Source organism: Coregonus lavaretus (assembly GCF_964263955.1).
Source record: "Coregonus lavaretus genome assembly, contig: HAP1_SCAFFOLD_3286, whole genome shotgun sequence".
Lineage (NCBI taxonomy): Eukaryota > Metazoa > Chordata > Actinopteri > Salmoniformes > Salmonidae > Coregonus > Coregonus lavaretus.
In genome coordinates, this window is record NW_028159742.1 from 5,001 (window position 1) to 22,500 (window position 17,500).

At 52.7% G+C, this 17,500-nt stretch overlaps 1 protein-coding gene across 1 annotated transcript in view; it reads right to left on the reverse strand.

The window, feature by feature from the left end:
- LOC311122485 (histone H2B-like) overlaps nt 1–4,040 on the reverse strand; it is a gene marked incomplete at both ends in the record, with an annotated part of 5,567 nt that extends 1,527 nt beyond the window's left edge. The window contains one exon of the mRNA XM_084196830.1: nt 3,986–4,040. Within this exon, the coding sequence (XP_084052956.1) occupies nt 3,986–4,040 (55 nt within the window). The remainder of the gene's footprint in view (nt 1–3,985) is intronic.
- Between the last annotated feature and the right edge of the window lie 13,460 nt (nt 4,041–17,500).

Here is a 17,500-nt window from a genome sequence, read left to right on the forward strand (position 1 = left end):
CTAGGGGACTAGGGAGGAGCGATTTCAAAGATGACGTGAAAGCAACTAACGTGCGCGGGAAACATACTCAAATACTGATATAGGCTATGTGGAACACAAGGCCAAACTGTGACAACTGGGAGATCAGCTAGTACACTGTGTCCCTCTCCTCATATTGTTGTTGTTGTTGTTGTTGTTGTTGCACCTGATTCTACTCATTGAGGACTTGGTAATTTAGGTGACAGGTTGTTCAATCAGCTGTGGCTGTCCAGGCCTACAAGAAAAATGGGTCCTGTTGGGGGTAGCCTACTCTACCGCTGGAGTTGGGAAACACTGAAATGGAAGGGGGACACGCAGTGAGCAAAACTCCTAACCACATAAAAACACAGACACTTGAGATCATTAAGAGCTATAAGGAGTCCATCAACTACCTGGTCAGTCAAGTCATATAGGGGGGGATTTCATGGCCACCTGCTGGAGCAGAAGTCATGTTTGCCAACACTGGCCTTAAAATCATTAGGAGCTATAAGGAGTCCATCAACTAACTGGTCAGTCAAGTCATATAGGGAGGGATGTCATGGCCACCTGCTGGAGCACAAGTAATGTTTGCCAACACTGGCCTTAAAATCATTAGGAGCTATAAGGAATAAATCAACTCATCATTCAAGTCATATAGGGAGGGATCTTAGCACCACCTGCTGGATCAGAAGTACCCTTCACCGTAGGCACAAGAGAGCCATCATCTCTCAACCGGTGCAATTTCCATAAGTATGTGGTAATAAAACAAACAACGACAGCTCCTCATATAGGCAGTGGTTTCACACATTTTTCTCCAAGATGTTCAAACGTTCATAGATGACCAGCAGGGTCAAATAATAAGCACAGTGGTTGTAGAGGTTGCAACAGGTCAGTCAGTACATCAGGAGTAAATGTCACTTGTTGTTAGTGTTGTAGTTCCTATTTCTACGGTGTTGCCTACCTGCAGCAATCATGATTTACCTGCAGTGTTGATTGCAATTACGTAATTTGTCAACTCATAATAACAGATGTTTTGCAAACCGTTGATGTTTAAATAAATGGATTCCCGGTGTCCGGATACCTTTTCTCTTAAGGGATGTGATTGAGTGAATCCAAAGTAAGTTGGTCTAAATACATAATAGGATGAATCATTCAGGTAAAATAACACAATGTCTATTTGAGTCGAATCAACGTAATATAATCCTTTTTACGTCTCTATCATCTTTACTCAATGTATTGGACCACATCAACTCAACTTACTCAAGCTTATCTACTCATAAAAACAAGCAAAAAGATCTACTCAACAATATGACGTGTGCTTTTGTTGACTGTAATAGCTTGAGTACATTCCACAAAGTCATTTTTTACAGTGTATCTAAAGACACGTTTGTTGTGGTGATGCACTTTTTCTTTGACGTTGAACTTGCATTGAACAGACAAATCCATTTCGTTACAACCCTTTTGTAGTATGACTTAGGAATATTTGTTGATGATCCTAATGTCTATGCGTGAATAGTGATTGGTTGTTGGTGAAATATTGCTGAGAACCCATCATTTCCTGGCCTTTTTTCACTATTGAGCTATTTTGAAACATTTGTTTTGCTATTGGATTCATAATGGTGACCTGGGACAAGTAATTAGTGAAACCAGAGTTCAGCAGTTGCCATTAAAGCGATCGAACCAAGTCATCCTAATAGGCTAGTATTAGCCTAAAGCAGGGTTTCCCAAACTCGGGCCACATTTTGGGAGTTTTTGCCCTAGCACTACACAGCTGATTCAAATAATCAACTCATCATCATCAAGCTGGGAGTATTAGAATCAGTTGTGGAGTGCTAGGGCAAAACGCAAAACGCGCACCCCTTGTGGACCCCAGGACCGCGTTTGGGAAACGCTGGCCTAAAGAGCAAATGCTGAAAGGGACTCACCATGAGGTGCAGTACCCACATTTAACCACAAGATGGCCTCCGTGCTCCATTGTAAAGTTTGGGCCTCTGCATGAGTCTCTCAGCAGCACTGCAACATGGGACTTTCAAAGTAAGTTGGCATGCAATGTTTTTTCTGGACTGCATGCAAGGCTATTATTACACACAACTAATAGTGTCAATTATTCATCTGAACACAATTCTTGTTACTATTCGGCCTATATTATCACTCGTTTCTTTTTCCCCTCCTTTGTAAAGCATTTTACTGTGTTACTATATAGTTCAAAGGAAGTGGATGATGCCAGATGGTTGTGTATATACACACACAAACATTGAAGCTAGACTTCAGGCAACTAAAAAGGTGCAATACGTAGCTTTTAGACGTGTTAGTGAACAACATACATGGTGGCTAATGTAGAGGTGCGTGTATACATGGAACAATTGTGCCTTTTTGATGGAAATATGGAGGTGGCTCTTAAAAGAGCCTTTGGGGGATATTCGAGTTCAGGTCATCCTCATTTATGCGCGCTCTCCGCGAATACGGCGGGCCAGCTGGATGTCCTTGGGCATGATGGTCACCCGCTTGGCGTGGATGGCGCACAGGTTGGTGTCCTCGAACAGGCCGACCAGGTAAGCCTCGCTAGCCTCCTGTAGGGCCATCACGGCGGAGCTCTGGAAGCGCAGGTCGGTCTTGAAGTCCTGGGCGATTTCTCGCACCAGGCGCTGGAAGGGCAGCTTGCGGATGAGTAGCTCAGTGGACTTCTGGTAACGACGGATCTCTCTCAGAGCCACGGTGCCGGGCCTGTAACGGTGAGGCTTCTTCACACCGCCGGTGGCCGGGGCACTCTTGCGAGCAGCCTTAGTGGCGAGCTGCTTCCTGGGGGCTTTGCCACCGGTGGATTTGCGAGCGGTTTGCTTGGTTCTGGCCATGGCGCTGCTCTGACAGTCGGGAGTATAGCCTCGAAATGCCTATGTGAAGTTTATAAAGCCGGCAGTGGCGCCTGCTGATTGGACACCATCTCCCCACCACCCCGATTGGCCCGTTTCGCAGGCCTCCTCCGTTGGCCATTGGACGGGAGGCCCGGCCTCTCCAAAACTCAAACTCCCGGTGCGCGCGCAATAGGACGCCGCCGGCCCTTTATGCGCAATAGGACGCCGCCGGCCCTTTACGCGCAATAATAGTCGCCAAAGTCAAGAGTGACAGCTTATAGGCACGTATCATCTAATGCTAGCCTGCTATGGCAAATGAGGCCAAGTAGGTGTTGTTGTTCATGCAAGGCCTCATGTGGGCACAGAATGTCGAAATAGTTGTGTATACACCCACTCAATGTATTGCGGTCATAGAAAGGTACTTTGCGCTTTTGGAGAGCTAGGTGGTTGGCTCTTAAAAGAGCCTTTGGGGGTTGAGTAGTCAAGTTGAAGTCGCAGTAGCGAATTTACTTGGCTTTGACTGCCTTCTCGGTCTTCTTGGGGAGTAGGACTGCCTGGATGTTGGGCAGCACACCACCCTGAGCGATGGTCACACCGCCGAGCAGTTTGTTCAGCTCCTCGTCGTTACGGACGGCCAGTTGCAGGTGACGGGGGATGATACGAGTCTTCTTGTTGTCACGGGCAGCGTTGCCGGCCAACTCCAGGATCTCAGCAGTCAGGTACTCGAGTACGGCGGCCAGGTAGACTGGTGCGCCAGCGCCCACACGCTCGGCGTAGTTGCCTTTGCGCAGCAGCCTGTGCACACGGCCCACGGGGAACTGGAGGCCAGCACGGGATGAACGGGTCTTTGCCTTCGCCCTGGCCTTGCCTCCGGTTCTATATCGTGGAGCTCCGCCCCATAGGGGAGCTATGCTCCTAGTGGTTTACCCTCTGCCCTAGGGCAGAACAGCCTGAAGCAAATTTATGCACACACCTACAGCCAATAGGAGTACAGGTGTCCCTATATAAGGAACCCCGTTCCCTCAATCTGCCTCCCATTATCTTCAGCGACTGGACGAGTGAAGAAGCCTAAGAAGACTCAGGAAGATTTTCGTCGTTGATATCCAGCCATCAACGTCTTCCTAAAATGAGCACACCATCATATCCACCCCCAAAGGCCCTTTTCAGGGCCCTTTGTCGATGTACTACCATGGCCGTTACGGACCCCCACGACCTATGTTTCGTGTGCTTGGGACCGCAACACGCCAAGGAAGGTCTCGACATCCCTCCTAATTGCGCCTCCTGCGCCCTCCTTCCTGTGAAGGAGAGGAAGCAGCGCTGGGCGTTTTTTAGAGAGGACGTCCCTCTGGATGATGCCCTGTCCACACTCGCCTCCGCTTCGGAGATATCTGAGGACAGTGCAGAATCGGAGGATGACAAGGAGGGCGCCGAGAGGGATGTTCCAGTGGGACAATCTCATACTCCGGCACCTGCCTTCAAGACCCCCTCTCTAGCAGAGAGCGTGAGGTCTGAGGGATCCTTGTGCGATGACGACATGGGCTCTGTTAGGTCAGAAGCCCTGTCCTTCGCAGCAGCCTCTCTGCGTTCCGACTTTCCGGAACTCATTGAGAAGGCGACCAAACGACTGGAGATTGCGCTGCCCCCAGCTCCCCTCCCTATGGAGGTGGATCTGATGGAGGGCGGCCCTTACTCGAAACCAAGGAGAGCAGCGGAGCCAATGGCTCCAGCATTGCCCTCCCTTGGTAAATATGTCGAGGGCTCGTGGGGGACACCCCTGGCGGCGCGTTCGCCGGCCAGGGCGTACACCCCATTCACCAGAGTGAACGGATACGAGTGGGCAGCTAGGGGAATCCCCAGGCTCGAAGGCGCCATGACGGCGTTCTTAGTGCCGGGTTCGAGTCCCTGGGCCGCCTCCAAGAAGGCCACTCTGCCAGCGCAGAAGGACAGGTTCACAGCCACTTTGGCTGAGAAATCCTTCACGCTGGGAGCTCAGAGCGTAGCGGCGGCAAATAACATCGCCATCCTCGCAGCCTCCCTATCCCGTCTTACGACAGGAAGGTCTGAGTTGACTAGCGAGGAGGTGGAGGAGGCCTCCAGGATTTCTGGAGCTATTCTCCACCTGACACAGGCGGTAGCCATCTGTGCGGGCAGGACCATGGCCACTTCGGTGGTCATGGAAAGACACCTCTGGCTGTCCATGACAGCCATGAAGGAGACTGACAGAGCTTCATTGCTCAACGCCCCCGTCTCCAGCGAAGGGCTATTTGGCCTCGCTGTGAAGGACGCCACGGAAAGGATTGCCAAGCTGGACGAGGAGAGGAAGCATCTGGCTAGACATCTGCCACTGGCGATGAAAGCCAGCAAAGCTCCGACAGCTCCGTCCACCTCGAACGCCCCCAGCAGAGCAGGGAGGCGACGGGCCAGGCGGCAGGCGCCCACCGAAGGCGGCAAGAGAGCGGGCTCGGCCCCTCCGGCAGCGAAGGTGGCAGCAGCGGTCCCGCCGACCAGAGAGGTTGTCACGAAGCCGGACTGGCAGCACCGAAAGGCCTCCCAGAAGAGACGGCACTTGTGACGAGGCGAGGGGGCGAGAACGGGAGATGGCCCGGCGTACGACGCTCAAGAGCCTACTGTTCCCCCCCACCCCACTGTTCAGGGCGTGGAGGGCGTTTTATTTTATGTGAATAAAGAGCGGAGTCTCACTGACATTGTCAATGAAAGACGTTTATTCCATAAGGTACAGAACACTTCACGTTCTATGGTATCCCCCCACCATCCTGAGTGTAGCTCAACCCACCTAGAGTGCGTTGCTGAGCGCGCTCAGGAGAGGAAAAGGGAAGAGGTAGCAGGGCGCAGCCTTAGCTTACCTAATAAAGATCATTTACTACAGACTCCTAGGAGCTCTGTAGTAAAGGTCTCACATAGCAGGCAGCCGCCTATGTCCCAATGTGACATGAAGGCGCAGCCGCTAGCCGGGAAGAACGCCTTGCTGCAGGCTAATGCCTCAGCCGGCGCAGTTCAGACCCGTGCGACGTTCACGGAGAGCGGGATTACCAGAGTTACAGGTGTAACCAAGGTATGGACGCCTCCGGTCTATCACGAACGTATCAATACCCATGGCTCTGAGCGCAGCCCACCACTCACTGAGTGTGTTGTAGAGCAGACGCATGAGACCAGTAAGGAGGTATTATGGCACCACCGTGTGGTACCAGCCAGAGATCACACCTTTCAGACTCAGATGAGTGCTGTAATGGATGGGTCTCAAGGCAAGCGACAGCCTCAGTCAGACAATGACTTGATGATGCAATCGCTATTCGGGGAGAGCGCGCCGTCTCAGGTTAATGCCTCAGACAGCGCAGTTCAGAACCGTGCTGCGTTCACGGAGGGCCGGATTACTGGAGTTACAGGCGTAACTATCGTATCAAGGCCTCCGACTCACACAGAACCAGCTGATGTTTCCTCTCCCTTTCGAGGGGGGCCCACCCTGGGCTATTCCACCAACTCAGTGCTGGGGAATAGCGGCGGCGAGGGCCATAGAGGAATACAGGTCCTTCCTACTGAATGTACCACAGCTTCGTGCACGCCCGCTCTCTCTGCATTGTTGGCAGTGGCGACAAAGCTGTACCCTCTCACGCTGGCTAGAACAGACGTTAGAGAAGGGTTATGCCCTCCAATTCCGCCGAACCCCACCCCCGTTTCGGGGAGTAGTGGAAACGGTGATGAAAACGCCGGACAAAGTAGCCGCTCTGATGTCAGAGATCACGGAACTTTTGGCGAAGGAGGCGGTCACAGTAGTTCCCCGAGAGCAGAGGAACAAAGGGCTCTATTCGCCTTATTTCCTAGTGCCCAAAAAGACGGGGGGAGTGAGGCCGATTTTGGATTTACGCATTCTAAACGAAAGCATAACCAAACGGCCCTTCCGAATGCTGACGACAAAACGTCTACTGGAATGTGTCCAGAAGGGAGACTTTTGTACGAGCATAGACCTAAAGGACGCGTACTTTCATGTGCCGATTCAATCTCGCCACAGAAAGTTTCTGCGGTTCGCCTTTCAAGGGGTGGCGTACGAGTTCACGAGGATGCCGTTTGGGTACGCCCTGGCACCTCGAACTTTTTCCAAATGTGTGGAGGCGGCATTGGAACCGCTGCGTCGTCAAGGGATAAGGATATTAGCCTACCTAGACGACCTGCTAGTTCTCGCCCCGTCAGCAGAGCTGGCGTTCATGCACACGACACAGACAGTGATTCATCTCACGCGTCTGGGGTTCGCTGTGAATTGGAAAAAGAGCGCACCCTGGCCCAGTCATCAGATAGTCTACCTGGGACTACAGCTAGACACTGTAATGATGAGGGCGCGAGTTTCGGACCCTCGAAGGGCAGCATTGGTACTAGCCCTGAGGAAGTGTCGTCCGAATCACACAGTAACGGCGCTATCGATCATGTCACTTTTGGGTCTCATGTCGGCAGCCCACTCTGTGGTACCGCTGGGGCTTCTGCACATGCGCAGAACACAGCGGTGGTTCGCCCAACTAAGACTAGACCCAGTGCGTCAACGTCATCGGTTGGTGGTGGTTCCTCTCTCGCTAAGAGCAGACCTGGACTATTGGAGGAACCCGTGCGTTCTCACGCACGGAGTCCCGATGGGCAGGGTGTCATCCTACATTCCAGTGTATACAGATGCCTGTCTGACTGGATGGGGAGGGACATGTCAGTCTCAAGCGATAGGTGGTGCATGGCCTCAATCAGGTCGGCACATAAACCTCTTGGAGTTGGAGACGGTTCGACTGGTTCTGAACCACTTCGCGTCTACCCTTCGGGGTCGCGATGTGTTGGTTTGGTCAGACAACCGGACCACAGTAACTCACATAAATCGCCAGGGAGGGGTCAGGTCTCCTGCCCTCCACAGGGCGGCAGAGGAATTGTGGCTGTGGGCTCACAAGCACCTTCGCTCGTTGAGAGCAGCGCACATTCCGGGCTACTTGAACGTAGGGGCAGATCTCATGTCAAGAGGGGGTCCTCGAGACGACGAGTGGTGTCTGCACCCAGACATTGTTCTCCAAATTTGGGAACAATTCGGGAGAGCCGAGGTGGATCTGTTCGCGTCACGTGTGAACGCGCAGTGTCCCCTATGGTTCTCCCTGAGACAACAGGACGAGCCGCCATTGGGAAGAGACGCATTCGCGCACTGCCCGTGGCCGAAAGTTCTCCTGTATGCATTCCCTCCGCTGTCTTGCATTCTCCCACTGCTAGCCAGGGTGAGATCAGAGGAGCTAACAGTGATACTGATAGCGCCCGATCGCCCGGGGGCTCCGTGGTTTGCAGAGATGAGTCAGATGTTGATTGTGCCACCTTGGACAATTCCACATCGACGAGACGCGTTGAGCCAGGCGGGAGGCTCGATAGGGCAGTGGCCCATAATCGGCCAACCACTGAGGGCTTGGTTCCTGAACGGGACAGGTTAAAGCGCCGTGGGTTATCTGATGCAGTGATCAGAACCATACAGAGCGCTAGGGCCAGTTCCACTTCCAGGATGTACACGAGCAGATGGAATGTTTTCTCACAGTGGTGTAACACACAGGACGTAGACCCCATGAGCTGTCAGGTAGAGAGTGTGCTCTCATTCCTGCAGTTTATGTTTGATAAGCAGAAATCGCCCTCCACCATTCGAGTGTTTGCAGCGGCAATTTCAGCTGGTCATGAAGGGTTTAACGGGAAGAACCTGTTTAGTCATCCATTAGTGAAACGTTTTTTATTGGGAACGCGACGGCTTAGGCCAATGCCTAGAGCTACGCTGCCCCGATGGGATTTGGCTTTGGTTCTCGAAGCGCTATGTAAGTCGCCGTTCGAGCCATTGAATCAAATACCCCTCAAAATGCTGTCTATCAAGACGGCGCTGTTGCTCGCCTTGACTACCGCTAAGCGGGTCAGTGATTTGAGTGCACTGTCGACGAGACCCGACTGCCTTGCCATTAATGGCGATTTGAGCAGAGCGGTGTTACGTCCCAACCCGGCATTTGTGCCGAAGGTTATTAACAGTGCATATAGATCACAGACCGTGGAACTGTGGGCTTTTTATCCCCCTCCCCATGGGGAGAGGAGTGAGGAAAAGCTTCATTGTCTGTGCCCAGTACGCGCTTTGGCGTGTTACGTTGAGCGCACAGCAGCGATTAGGTCATCGCCTCAGCTGTTTGTGTGTCACGGTGCGGCTGCATTGGGTAGACCACTTTCAAAACAGCGATTGTCTCATTGGCTTTGTGAAGGCATTGAGACGGCGTACGAGGCGGCCGGGCAACAACCGCCTCAGGGTATTAAAGCGCATTCCACTCGTGGAGTAGCAGCTTCTACTGCCCTCTTCAGAGGTACAGAGGTAGTGGATATTTGTAGAGCGGCGTCTTGGTCAACACCGTCTCCTTTTATTCGTTTCTATCTGTTGGATATGTCTTCTAACTCTTTGGCTCGATCTGTACTCAGCGTGGCTGAAGGGAGATCTTGAGGAGGAACAGAGAAAGAAAGCAGGATTGTGACCATGTTCATAAATCCGCTTTTATTAGAAGGAACATATTATGGCACGGTTTTCCAACTCTTTAGCTCGGTCGGCTTTCAGCAGAGCTGAAAGGCGATTTTGAGCTAAAAAAGAGAGGACAGAGCAGGACCTTGGACAGGTTCCAATCAGGTCCGCTTTGGTTAGGAAAACGTGTTATGTTAAGAATAGGCTTTTCAACTTTCAAGCTCGATTGTACTCAGCATAGCTGAAAGAGAATCTTGAGTTAGAGGAAAGAGAAGCAGGACGATAGACAGGTCTCTATCAGGTCCGCTTCGAATGAAAGGCTATCTGTGGCATGTCTCTTGACTCAGGGTCAGTACATAGAGACATGTATTGAACTGACAGAATGTGAGGTCATCTATCTGATTCAGATAGTATGACTTTTATATTTTGTTCCTGCCTACTAATCTATGGGTTCCATAGAGTGAGTAAGGCGGTCTGTTGGACACTTAATGTAGAGTGACTAAGGTCATTACATTAGTGGACGATAGTGTTGTCACAGAATATTGAGGCACGGCTAGCTGCTGGTACAGTTTAGCATGGCGTCTATTCTGTTGATCTGCCCACTAGCCATTGGCATTGCCATTGAGATAGATGGGGCGGGTCTATAACCAATGACGCGGTATATTGTGACGCCTTAATGGGTTCATTAGTCGCAGTACTGCGGGAATTGGTTGCAGCCATTGCTGGGCTTGACATTTTTTCATTTTTTAATGGGAAGTGTTAGGCTCGGCAGGGAGTACATTTTGGAGCGTTTCGCTCCGCCTTAAACCACTAGGAGCATAGCTCCCCTATGGGGCGGAGCTCCACGATATAGAACGATTAGTTACCGGAGTGTAACTCCAGTTCTATGAGTGGAGCGGAGCCCCATAGGACTTAAGGCCCTACCGACCCTATCTAGTCTCGCTGAAGATAATATCTCGGGAGGCAGATTGAGGGAACGGGGTTCCTTATATAGGGACACCTGTACTCCTATTGGCTGTAGGTGTGTGCATAAATTTGCTTCAGGCTGTTCTGCCCTAGGGCAGAGGGTAAACCACTAGGAGCATAGCTCCCCTATGGGGCTCCGCTCCACTCATAGAACTGGAGTTACACTCCGGTAACTAATCGTTCTATATCGTGGAGCTCCGCCCCATAGGGGAGCTATGCTCCTAGTGGTTTACCCTCTGCCCTAAGGCAGACGCAGCCTGAAACAAAATTATGCACACACCTACAGCCAATAGGAGTACAGGTGTCCCTATATAAGGAACCCCGTTCCCTCAATCTGCCTCCCATTATCTTCAGCGACTGGACTAGAGTGAAGAAGCCTAGAAGACTCAAGAAGAATTTCGTCGTTGACTGCCAGCCGTCAACGTCTTCTAAATGAGCACGCCAAGTTATCCACCCCCAAAGGCCCTTCTCAGGGCCCTATGCCGCTGTACCGCCATGGCTACTACGGACCCCCACGACCTATGTTTCGTGTGTTTGGGACCGCTGCATGCCAAGGAAGGTCTCGGCAACCCTCCTAATTGCGCCTCCTGCGCTCTCCTTCCTATGAAGGAGAGAAAGCAGCGCTGGGCGTTTTTTAAGGAGGAGGTCCCTCTCGACGACGTAATGTCCGTGCTCGCCTCTGATTCAGAGGCATCAGCGGACAATGCTGAGTCAGAGGATGACAGGGAGAGCGCCGAGCCGGATGTCCCAATGGGGCAATCTGGAGCTCTGGCGCCAGCCTTTAAGACCCCCTTTCCTACGGAAAGCGTGAGGTCTGAAGGTTCCCTGTGCGGAGATGACATGAGCTCTGTTAGGTCAGAAGCTCTGTCCTTCGCGGCCGCCTCTCTGCGTTCGGACTTTCCCGGACTCATTGAGAGGGCGGCCACTCGACTGGAGATCGCGCTGCCCCCAACTCCCCCTCCAATGGAGGTGGATTTGATGGAGGGCGGCCCCTACTCCGTGCCAAGAAGGGCGGCTGAGCCAATGGCTCCAGCCTTGCCCTCTCTGGGCAAATATGTCGAGGGCTCGTGGGGGGCACCTCTGGCGGCGCGTTCGCCGGCCAGAGTGTACACCCCATTCACCAGAGTGGCTGGATACGAGTGGGCAGCTAAGGGAATCCCCAGGCTCGAAGGCGCCATGACGGCGTACCTAGTGCCGGGTTCGAGTCCCTGGGCAGCCTCCAAGAAGGCCACCCTGCCAGCACAGAGGGACAGGTTCACAGCCCAATTGGCTGAGAAATCCTTCACGCTGGGAGCCCAGAGCGTTGCAGCGGCGAACAACATCGCCCTCCTCGCGGCCTCCCTGTCCCGTCTCACAACGGGCAGGTCAGAGTTGACCGGCGAGGAAGTGGAGGAGGCCTCCAGGGTTTCTGGAGCCATACTCCACCTGACGCAAGCAGTGGCGATATGTGCGGGCAGGACCATGGCCACCTCGGTGGTCACGGAGCGGCACCTCTGGCTGTCCATGACGGCCATGAAGGAGACCGACAGGGCATCCTTGCTCAACGCCCCCGTCTCCAGCGAAGGGCTATTTGGCCTCGCTGTGAAGGACGCTACCGAACGCATCGCCAAACTGGACGAGGAGAGGAGGCACCTGGCGAAACATTTGCCACTGGCAATGAAGGCCAGCAGAGCCCCAACCAACCCGTCCACCTCCAACGCCCCCAACAAGTCAGCTGGGAGGCGAAGGGCCAGGCGACAGGCGCACACCCAGAGCAGCGGGAGAGCGGGCTCGGCCCCTCCAGCAGCAACGGTGACAACGTCGGTCCCGCCGGAGAAGGAGGTCGTCCAGAGGCCAGCCTGGAAGCACCAGAAGGTGTCCCAGAAAAGGCGGCACCTCTGACGAGGCGAGGGGGAGAGAGCAGAAGACGGCCCGGCGCGTGACGCAGAGAGGCCTACTGTTCCCCCCCACCCCACTGTTCAGGGCGTGGAGGGCTGTTTTTATAACTATGTGAATAAAGAGATGATTCTCATTGACACTGTCAAAGAAGGACTTTTATTCCATAAGGTTAAGAACACTTCACGTTCTATGTCTCTCCCTCACCATCTTGAGTGTAGTTCAACCCACTTAGAGTGTGTAGCTGAGCGCGCTCAAGAGAGGAAAAGGGTAAAGGTAGCAAGGCACAGCCTTAGCTCACCTAATAAAGATCTCTTACTGCAGACTCCTAGGAGCTCTGCAGTAAAGGTCTCACATAGCAGGCAAATGCCTCTGTCCCAATGTGACATGAAGGCGCTGCCGTTAGCTGGGAATGACGCCTTGCTGCAGGCCAATGCCTCAGTCAACGCAGATCAGACCTGTGCGACGTTCACGGAGAGCGGGAATACCTCCAAGGTATGGACGCCTCCAAATTGTTCTGAACGTATCAATGCCCATGGCTATGAGCGCAGCTCGCCACACATGGAGTGTGTCGCTGAGCAGCCGCCTAAGACCAGTAAAGAAGCATTGTGGCGCCACCGTGTGGTGTCAGTCAGAGATCACACCTTTCAGGTTCTATTGAATTCTGTAAAGGATAGGTCTCATGTTAAGCGGCAGTCTCAGTCAGACAATGACATGATGACGCAATCGCTTTCCGGGCAGAGCGCTCTGTCTCAGGCCAGTACCTCAGACAGCGCAGTTCAGACCCGTGCTGCGTTCACGGAGGGCAAGATTACTGGAGTTACGGTCGTAACCAACGTATCAAAGCCCCCGACTCACCCAGAACGAGCTGATGTGTCCTCTCCCTTTCAAGGGGGGCCCGCCTTGGGCTATTCCACCAACCCAGTGTTGGGGAATAGCGGCGGCAAGGGCCATAGAGGAATACAGGTCCTTCCTACTGGATGCACCACAGCTTCGTGCGCACCCGCTTTCCATGCATTGCTGGCAGTGGCGTCAAAGCTGTACCCTCTCACGCTGGCTAGAACAGACGTTAGAGAAGGGTTATGCCCTCCAATTCCGCCGAACCCCACCCCCGTTCAAGGGAGTGGTGGAAACGGTGATGAAAACGCCAGACAAAGTAGCCGCTCTGAAATCAGAGATTACGGAACTTTTGGCGAAGGAGGCGGTCACAGTAGTTCCCCGGGAGCAAAGGAACAAGGGGCTTTACTCGCCCTATTTCCTAGTGCCAAAAAAGACGGGGGGAGTGAGGCCGATTTTGGATTTACGCATTCTCAACGAGAGCATAACCAAACGGCCCTTCCGAATGCTGACGACAAAACGCCTACTGGAATGTGTTCAGAAGGGAGATTTTTGTACAAGCATAGACCTAAAGGACGCGTACTTTCATGTGCCGATACAATCGCGTCACAGAAAGTTTCTGCGGTTCGCCTTTCAAGGGGTGGCGTACGAGTTCACGAGGATGCCGTTTGGGTACGCCCTGGCACCTCGGACGTTTTCCAAATGTGTGGAGGCGGCATTGGAACCGCTGCGTCGTCAAGGGATAAGGCTATTAGCCTACCTAGACGACCTGTTGATTCTCGCCCCGTCAGCAGAGCTGGCGTTCACACACACGACACAGACAGTGATGCATCTCACGCGTCTGGGGTTTGCTGTGAATTGGAAAAAGAGCGCACCTTGGCCCAGTCATCAGATTGTCTACTTGGGACTACAGTTAGACACTGTTATGATGAGGGCGCGAATTTCGGACCCTCGAAGGGCAGCATTGTTGCTAGCCCTGAGGAAGTGTCGTCCGAATCACACAGTAACGGCGCTATCGATCATGTCACTTTTGGGTCTCATGTCGGCAGCCCACTCTGTGGTCCCGCTAGGGCTTCTGCACATGCGCAAAGCACAGCGGTGGTTCGCCCAACTAAGACTAGACCCAGTGCGTCAACGTCATCGGTTGGTGGTGGTTCCTCTCTCGCTAAGAGCAGACTTGGACTATTGGCGGAACCCGTGCGTTCTCACGCACGGAGTCCCGATGGGCAAGGTGTCATCCTACATTCCAGTGTTTACAGATGCCTCTCTGACTGGATGGGGAGGGACATGTCAGTCTCAAGCGATAGGAGGTGCATGGCCTCAATCAGGTCGTCACATCAACCTCCTAGAGTTGGAAACGGTGAGACTGGTCTTGACCCACTTCGCGTCTACCCTTCGGGGTCGCGATGTGCTGGTCTGGTCAGACAACCGAACCACAGTGGCTCACATAAACCGCCAGGGAGGGGTCAGGTCTCCTGCCCTTCATCGGGCGGCAGTGGAATTGTGGCTGTGGGCTCACAAGCACCTTCGCTCGTTGAGAGCAGCACACATTCCGGGCTACTTGAACGTAGGGGCAGACATCATGTCAAGAGGGGGTCCTCGAGACGACGAGTGGTGTCTGCACCCGGACATTGTTCTACAGATTTGGGAACAATTCGGGAGAGCCGAGGTGGACCTGTTCGCGTCACGTGTGAACGCGCAGTGTCCCCTATGGTTCTCTCTGAGGAACCAGGACGAACCGCCATTGGGAAGAGACGCATTCGCGCACTACCCGTGGCCGAGAGTTCTCCTGTATGCATTCCCTCCGCTGTCTTGCATTCTCCCACTGCTAGCCAGGGTGAGGTCAGAGGGGCTGTCAGTGATACTGATAGCGCCCGATCGCCCGGGGGCTCCGTGGTTTGCAGAGATGAGTCAGATGTTGATTGCGCCACCCTGGCCAATTCCACATCGACGAGACGCGTTGATTCAGGCGGGAGGCTCGATAGGGCAATGGCCCATAATCGGCCAACCACTGAAGGCTTGGTTCCTGAATGGGACAGGTTAAAGCGCCGTGGGTTGTCTGATGCAGTGATCAGAACAATACAGGGCGCAAGAGCCGGTTCCACTTGCAGGTTGTATACCAGCAGATGGAATGTTTTCTCACGATGGTGTGATACACAGGACGTGGACCCCATGAGCTGTCAGGTAGAGAGTGTGCTCTCATTCCTACAGTCTATGTTTGATAAGCAGAAATCGCCCTCCACTATTCGAGTGTTTGCAGCGGCAATTTCAGCTGGTCATGAAGGGTTTAACGGAAAAAGTGTGTTCACTCACCCGTTAGTGAAACGTTTCCTATTGGGAACGCGACGGCTTAGGCCAAGGCCTAGAGCTACGCTGCCCAAGTGGGATTTGGCATTGGTTCTCGAAGCGCTATGTAAGTCGCCGTTCGAGCCATTGAATCAAATACCCCTCAAGATGCTGTCTATCAAGACGGCGCTGTTGCTCGCCTTGACTACTGCTAAACGAGTCAGCGATTTGTGTGCACTGTCGACGAGACCCGACTGCCTAGCCATTAATGGCGATCTGAGCAGAGCGGTGTTACGTCCTAACCCGGCATTTGTGCCGAAGGTTATTAACAGTGCATATAGATCGCAGATCGTGGAATTGTGGGCTTTTCATCCCCCTCCTCACGGGGAGAGGAGTGAGGAAAAGCTTCACTGTCTGTGCCCAGTACGCGCTTTGGCGTGTTACGTTAGGCGCACAGAGGCGGTTAGGTCATCACCTCAGCTGTTTGTGTGTCACGGTGCGGCTGCATTGGGTAGACCACTTTCAAAACAGCGTTTGTCTCATTGGCTTTGTGAAGGCATTGAGACGGCGTACGAGGCGGCGGGGCAACAACCGCCTCAGGGTATTAGAGCGCACTCCACTCGTGGAGTAGCAGCTTCTACTGCTCTTTTCAGAGGAACAGAGGTAGAGGATATTTGTAGAGCAGCGTCATGGTCGACACCGTCTCCTTTTATCCGTTTCTATCTGTTGGATATGTCTTCTAACTCTTTGGCTCGGTCGGCACTCAGCGTGGCTGAAGGGAGATCTTGAGCAGAACAGAGAAAGAAAGCAGGATTGTGAATAAGTTCATAAGTCCACTTTTATTAGAAGTAACATATTATGGACATGTTTTCTAACTCTTTTGTTCGATCGAATTTCAGCAGAGCTGAAAGGCGTTCTTGAGCTAGAAAGAGAGGACAGAGCAGGACCTTGGACAGGTTCCAATCAGGTCCGCTCTGGTTAGGAAGACTTATGTCAGGAATAAGCCTTTTAAACTCCAATCTCGATTGCACTCAGCACAGCTGAAGGAGAATCTTGAGGTAGAGGAGGGAGAAGCAGGATGATAGACTGATCTCTATCAGGTCCGCTTTGGATGAAGAGCATATTCTGTGGCATGTCTCCTGGCTGACAGTGTCAGCATATAGAAACATGTACTGAGTGGACAGAATGTGAGGTCATCTATCTGAGGTTCAGTTTAGTATGACTGGTATATTTTGTTCCATAGAATATTGAGGCACGGATATCTGCTAGTCAGATTAGCACGGCGTCTATTCTATTGATCTGCCCAACAGCCATTGACATTGTCATTGAGCTAGATGGGGCGGGTCTATAACCGATGACGCGGTATATTGTGACGCCTTGATGGGTTTTTAGTCGCAGTACTGCGGGAATTGGTTGCAGCCATTGCTGGGCTTGACCTTTGCATTTTTTAATGGGAAGTGTTAGGCTCGGCAGGGAGTACATTTTGGAGCGTTTCGCTCCGCCTTAAACCACTAGGAGCATAGCTCCCCTATGGGGCGGAGCTCCACGATATAGAACGACTAGTTACCGGAGTGTAACTCCAGTTCTATGAGTGGAGCGGAGCCCCATAGGACTTAAGGCCCTACCGACCCTCTCTAGTCTCGCTGAAGATAATATCTCGGGAGGCAGATTGAGGGAACGGGGTTCCTTATATAGGGACACCTGTACTCCTATTGGCTGTAGGTGTGTGCATAATTTTGTTTCAGGCTGCGTCTGCCTTAGGGCAGAGGGTAAACCACTAGGAGCATAGCTCCCCTATGGGGCTCCGCTCCACTCATAGAACTGGAGTTACACTCCGGTAACTAGTCGTTTTGCCTCTTCCGCTCATATTGGTAGCTTGAGAAAGTCACAGAAAGTCTGAATGAGCCGCTCGCCACTTCGAGAGCCGTACATATACCTCGCCACAAGAGGCAACGATTGGCCACCGGGCCGGTGTGGCCTTATCCAATTGGAGCGAGGGACAGACAGATGGACAGACAGACAGCCCTAAGCCGGTTCCCACCCACAGGCAGCGAGTGAGAGGCTACTTTGTTTCCCTCCGACTTTGTTACTTTGTGTCATTTCGCGTGAGCGCCAAAATGTCCGAAATGACATCCACACATTATTTCTCTCCAAATGGGAAACAAACAGCTGGTGAGGGTGC